This window comes from Octopus bimaculoides, chromosome 2, assembly GCF_001194135.2.
Source record: "Octopus bimaculoides isolate UCB-OBI-ISO-001 chromosome 2, ASM119413v2, whole genome shotgun sequence".
NCBI lineage: Eukaryota > Metazoa > Mollusca > Cephalopoda > Octopoda > Octopodidae > Octopus > Octopus bimaculoides.
In genome coordinates this window covers 7,532,378-7,539,176 of record NC_068982.1, presented here as the reverse complement: position 1 = coordinate 7,539,176, position 6,799 = coordinate 7,532,378, and the positions used below count along the sequence as shown (strand labels likewise).

The 6,799-nt window shown below is 33.4% G+C and overlaps 1 protein-coding gene across 1 annotated transcript; it reads right to left on the bottom strand.

The window, feature by feature from the left end:
* Window positions 1–86: 86 nt before the first annotated feature.
* On the bottom strand, window positions 87–1,845 carry LOC106867627 (dopamine receptor 2). Its single transcript, XM_014912551.2, has one exon. The coding sequence runs from the start codon at window positions 1,785–1,787 to the stop codon at window positions 492–494; it is 1,296 nt and encodes a 431-aa protein (XP_014768037.1). The 5' UTR covers window positions 1,788–1,845; the 3' UTR covers window positions 87–491.
* Window positions 1,846–6,799: the final 4,954 nt, after the last annotated feature.

Genomic DNA, 6,799 nt, shown 5'->3' with positions numbered 1-6,799 from the left:
TATATATATATATATACATATATATATAGATTTGTACACACATATATTGTATGTATACATGCTTATATATATATACATATATGCAGATGTGTATGCATCGTGTAAATGTGATTGTAAACATGTGAACACACTTTATAAATGATATACGTATATACATGCGCTTATGAGTTCATAACCAATTTATATAAATATGCAATGATTACATACCTAACAGTACATTCATATTTATATTAACAGTAATGTGTGTAAATATATAATTATGTGTAAAGTCGTTAACAGATCATTCATGCAGCAATTCAAGTTCTCTGTATTACACAGTTTTGATTCTGTTTTATATATTTACGGAACCTTTCTTTATCTCATTCACGAGTTCGACATTTAAGGAAGTACCTCTCTAGTAGACAAACTCGAAATTCAATTTCTTTTTATGAAAATGTTATTTCAAAGAGGTATTTTTTTTATTTGGCTTATCTCCACATGTTTTTATCGTCTTACAGTTTAAATGGAACGGTGCGGTCAACAGTACTCACTGTAAAACTTGTACTAGTATTGTTATCATTAGCCGTTTGGCGACGAATGACACCATATTTTGGACAACAGATAAAAATAATCTTTGAAAACGCACGTCTGAAATCTCGCATCGATAGAGCATATATGATTGGATTCATTCCTGAATTAATATATCCGAACCAAGTGAAAACCGGAAACAGTACTTCTGGATAAACGACGCACGTTTTGCACAGTGCTAATAGGAGATTCGTTATAAAGAAAGGAAGCCAACAGAGAATGAAAACGCCTACAACAATGCCAAGAGTTTTTGCTGCCTTCTGTTCTTTGGCAACCTTACTTAGTTTTTTACTAATTGCAAAATGTCTAAGGCGCTTTGTGATAAATTTTGTTGGCCGTTCTCCTGCTTGAGCACGAACTAAGTGAGCAGGACTTCCACTATCGCTGTCACTTGCATTTCGTTCAGCACTTGTGTCAATTTCATGTGTTGTCCGCCTCCGACCTCCTCTGTGCATCCGTAGTGTCATTGCCTCTCCATCTATGCTACTTGACATCATTACTTTGCATCCCATTTTGATACTTCGCGTTTGAGCCACTGCAGCTTTGTAGATTTTATAATAAACGAATAGCATGATAATGAGTGGACAGTAAAACGACACACACGATGAAAATATTAAATACCCCGTGTCTTCAGTGAATAGACACTGGTAACTTGGCAAGTCTGGGGGTTTTACAGCTCGCCACCAAGCAATAGCTGGGAAGGATATCGTTGCTGAGCATAACCAAACTCCAGTTATAAGAAGGCTTACTTTACTCGAAGACATTCTAATTGGATATGAAATTGGATCATTAATCGCCCAGTATCGGTCGAGTGAAATTACACATAAATTCATGATGGACGCAGTACTTGCCAGCACGTCAAACGAATGCCACAAATCACACCAAACAGATCCATATAGCCAAACATTGTTGGTCATTTCGTGACTAATACTGAATGGCATTACAATACCTCCTACCATAAGATCAGCTACAGCCAGAGACACAATGAAATAATTTGTCACTGTCCTTAAATATATTTCCCGAGTAACTGCCACAATAACTAAAATGTTTCCTACTATAGTAATTAAAGAAAAAACGGAAAGCAGTATGCCAATACTAGGGTGTTTTAGTTCGTAGGTGAAACCCTGTTTTGTAAAGGATGTGTCATTGAATGGAACATCATAATACTCGAGCAATGACGTATTTCCTGTATCATTGTAGGCTCCTGCGTGATTCAGCATGAATGTTCACTCACACTGTCTTCGGATTACGACGGAACAGAGCAAGTGACACTTGGTTTTTAGCGGAGAGCTTTATATTCTCCTTCAGCTTTTATATGGTGGCATGGAACAAAATGAAGATACATAAATGTTTATGTTTGTGAATAAATAAGTTACAATTAATCTTCTTTATTGTTATTGGCCTGGTTTATCAATGTATTTTAAAAAGATTTAGATCTCATTTTAACTTCTTTGGAAGGATATGTATAAATATATAAATATAACAGTATGATCTAAAGGCCTGTAAATTATAAATATATTATTTATTAAATAAATTATATCATTAATATTCACTCTTATTATATATGGAAAATAAAATGAATTTCACTATCTAAACAGATAATGCTAAAATAACGGAATGCCGACTACTATATCACAGGAAATAGAATGAGCCTAGTCATATCGAGTTATAGGTTTGATTGCTTTGCTTTTCCACTTCATAGGCTTTTATTATTTAGCCGGAGAAGATTATCATTTAGCCATAGAAGCTTATTGTTTCATTGAAGCATTCTATTTTAACTCAGAAAAATTAGAGATCTAATAATATTTCAAATAAAAGAGAATCTCAAGTAACTTTGTAAACATTGTATTGTCATAGCGGAATATTGAATAAAATGCCGTTTTGACTATTTTGTGAAATACGCCTTTAATTGATGGTAATATTTATGATATAACACAGAAAAATACATTTATGAGAGGACGTAAGCATTATTATGACAAAATGCTTTCATAATACGAATTATTGTCTGTGTATTTAACTATTAGTAAAATTGAGATTTAATAGATACTATTAATAATAGATACTACATAGGTAATATGTAGCAAACATCTCTTGATATATATATACATGTGTGTGTGTGTGTATATTATTTTAAAATAATGCTCGAGATACAGTGGACAGGCTTCAGTAAGAAATATTATGCAAAGAAATTGATCGATTCAGTTAATCGATATTCACTTTTTTCTGTTTGTTTTAGATGCTTATTTATAACGAAGCTCCTAAGTGATTATGTGCATCCTCTTCTGGAATGTGCATTTTACTTGCTGCACCAAGTAATTGAGGTAATTTGATATGGATAGTTGAGGATATAAGAAAGTATGATTTAAATCTGATCTCCACTTTTTCTGTTATCAAATGAAAATCTTTATACAGTTTCGGTGCATGCCACTATTCAAAATATAAATGTTGATTCGAGTATATTTCATTATCGCGTGATGCATGGAAAGCGAGGAACGTTCCTTTGTAATTTGATATATATTCCATGAAATTATAAAAATTTAAAATAACTGATCCCATTTATTCTTGTTGTTCTTTTTATTAATATTGTTTTTGTTGTTGTTGTTGTTGTTGTTGTTGCTGTTGTTTATTCTGTTGAATTGGTGATTCTGAAAATGACGAGATTGATGAAAATTGCGTTACTTTGATGATTCTTGTTTCTTTTTGTTACTTCTCTTCCAACACTTTCAGTGTATTTTTTCTTGACAATTTTTGTAAACAATGCAAGTTTAATCAATACAAGTTATCACGTCCGTTGGATTAGAAGAGTCGTATTTGCATTTTAACTACATGTTGATGATATTTTTCGTCGGTTCATCTGCAATATCTTTTGATGATTTCCACTGATGTGGTCATATAACTTTATTATTCGATGTGCTTTATATTTTACGCAAGTGTTTTTATAAACAATAAATAGTAACCATTTCGCAGTTGTCCTATTTTAATGGTTTTCAAAGCAATTTACTATTTTTGGAGAGTACGTTTTGATGAGACCGTGTTGTAAAATCGTGACTTTTCTGCTTCAATACCTCCGTTAATTTTCCACACGTTCAGGAAGCTACAAAGATAAATGAAAAAAGATTACAGAAGAGACGTAAAAAATTTAATTTATACATTTTTAATTCATAAATCAAAGGTAACGAAAACAAACGGCACGAATATAAATTAGCAGTGATCGAGAAAAAACATAGAAACTCAAAACAGATTTTTGTTAAAAATTCATTTCTGATTCAAAGATTAAAAAAAAAAAATGCTCATATGGACTGAATTTGTTAATGGTACTTTCAGAACACTAGAATTGTTAAACAAATTTCTAAAACATAGCACAGTGAGAATCTACTATATGTATGAGAAGCTAACTAGGAAATGTCTATGAATTCAGTCAACCTTTCAGAAATCCCACAATATTGTTTTACGAAATGAAGCACACACCAAATGTTTTGCTATTAGCCGCATTATGTTTAAAACATCGGCCTGTGACGACTGCAATACTGTTGGTTAAATCTTATTTAATCAGAGCTGGGCCTGAAGTTAAATAAGAAAATGGGAACAAAGGCATGTATGAGTAAACTAGAGATGGAGCAACACAATGCGCTCATGTAAGAGGAGATGTATGAAAGAAATAAGCAAAGTATAAAATAAGTCAAGTATGTTAGGCGCATACATATTCTGCCGTTTCCATATGATTTTATATAATATTTTAATTTGTGTATCATAAATATAAAATGAATTTTTCATAGCACGACAGACGGACAAATCGGGATTTCATTTAGAATAGTTTATAACTTGGTTTGAGGCTTTTGTTGTAAAAATGAACAGCATTGTGTTGTATTACTGAATGCCTTAAAAACGGTATGCGAGAACAAAAACACAAATTTAGAACCAGATAAGGATTCACAGAAAAGCATTAATGGGAAATGATAAAGTGTTAAAAAAGTAAAGGCCAATATAAAATTAGCTTCTACGAAATTAGTTTATATAAAATTAGTTCGTATAAAATTAGTTTATATATTTATAAAAGTTATAGATATAATGATCATAAAGCAACGCCATCTCTATCCTATTAATATAACTGAACTAAAAAAAATTGCTTGTAGCATCCATTTGGAATATGTATTTGCAAAGGTCAGCGAGCTGAAAGAACCGTTAGCACGCCGGGAAAATTACTTAGCAGCAGTTCAGCCATCTTTACGTTCTGAGCTCGAATTCCACCGAGGTGGACTTTGCGCTTCATTCTTATCGGGGGGCGATAAAATAAGTACCTGTTGGGGATTGATGTAACCTATTTGTTCACCCTCACCCTAACCTCTGCCGAAACTTCTGACCTTGTGCCAAAATCTGAAGCCATAATATCTGTGCAGAAATCGGACTGTTTCTCTTCGTCTCTATTGTGCACATTCACTGCGGATACTGTTCCTATTTTGTGTTTCCTTATTGAAGCTTAAGTTCATAGTAGTTTAACTTAACGCTATTTTATCAGTTCAGATCTTTTTAAAAGCTTAAACGTTATAAAATGCTCTGAAATTATTTCAATATATAGCTTCATCAAGGTGGCAAGCAGGCAGAAACGTTAGCACACCAGGCGAAATGACTAGCACTATTTCGTCTGTCTTTACGTTCTGAGTTCAAATTCCGCCGAGGTCGACTTTGCCTTTCATCCTTTCGGGGTCGATAAGTTAAATACCAGTTGCGTCTTGGAGTCGATCTAAACGACTGGCTCACTCCCATAAAATTTCGGGCCTTGTGCCTAGAGTAGAAAAGATTCTTTTTGGCGGTGAGCTGACAGAAACGTTAGCACGCCGGGCAAAATGCTTAGCGGTATTTCGTCTCTCTTTACGTTCTGAGTTCAAATTCCACCGAGGTCGACTTTCATCCTTTCGGGGTCGATAAGTTAAGTACCAGTTGCGTCCTGGTGTCGATCTAATCGACTGCCCCCCACAAAACAAAATTTCGGGCCTTGTCCCTAGAGTAGAAAAGAATATATAGATTCTTCGATTTTTCTTATAATTGCACAAAAAATATTCCGCTAATTTTTTACATTTCCTATTCATATATCACTGTATTATATGTTTCGATCTTTAAAAGGTATCAAACAACACACTGGCCAATGTAGTCCCCCATTTTAAAATAAGCTGAGTAATGTCGCAGAAACTGTTCGGATTTCAGCACTTCTCATTATTTATATAATAAAAATATAATTGTGTATTTATCAATTCTTTAATTATTCATCGGTGTAGCGGTTACCAAGAAAATAAAGTACTATATTTTTCGTTATAATAACGTGTGGTGAAATTTGAAATGTAACTGTTTAAATAAAGAAAAGGCTATACGATCAATTTTCAATAGACCAACGGAACATATTTTGTCGTCAAGCCTATTTATATTGAATGCACACACACAAACACCGAGACACAAACATCCACAAACGTGTGTATATTTGCTTGTATGTATGTATGTATGTATGTATGTATGTATGTATGTATGTATCTATCTATCTATCTATCTATCTATCTATCTATCTATCTATCTATCTATCTACCTATCTTTCCAAATTGGAGGCGAACAACTTTCTTCTGTGATCGGGTAGAAAACTTGTTAAGACACTAAGATATTTTCCTACTTTTCTTAACATGAAACCAATAGCAGCTTTAATTTACAAATAAAGAAATTATATCCACCAATGCTGTGTCGAGCACTCATTTTCATCGTTCGACATTCTTACGTATACACACACACACACACACACACACACACACACACACACACACACACACACACACACACACACACACACACACACACACACACACACACACACATATATATAAATATATATATATATATATATAGAGAGAGAGATAGATAGATATATATCCGACCGTAACTATATATATATGCATACATAAATCAATTTTATGTATATATATATATATACACAGACACATTTATATATGAATATGGACATGTGATTATGTATGTATAAGTAGTTATGTAAATATCTATACAGCAACTTATATTCCTAGAGATAGAAACAGCCTGAGTGGATTCTCGTCTTTGACTATTAACCTATTAACAAATACACACACACACACATACACACGCACGCACAGACACGCACACACACACATACACACAAACACATTTCCACTCATATACATACGCATATCCGGACACACACAAGCATGCACCCCCCCCC

Bases quoted from the DNA above. Each gene is read 5' to 3' on its own strand.
- LOC106867627 (XM_014912551.2), bottom strand. From the start codon at position 1,787: ATGCTGAATCACGCAGGAGCCTACAATGATACAGGAAATACGTCATTG.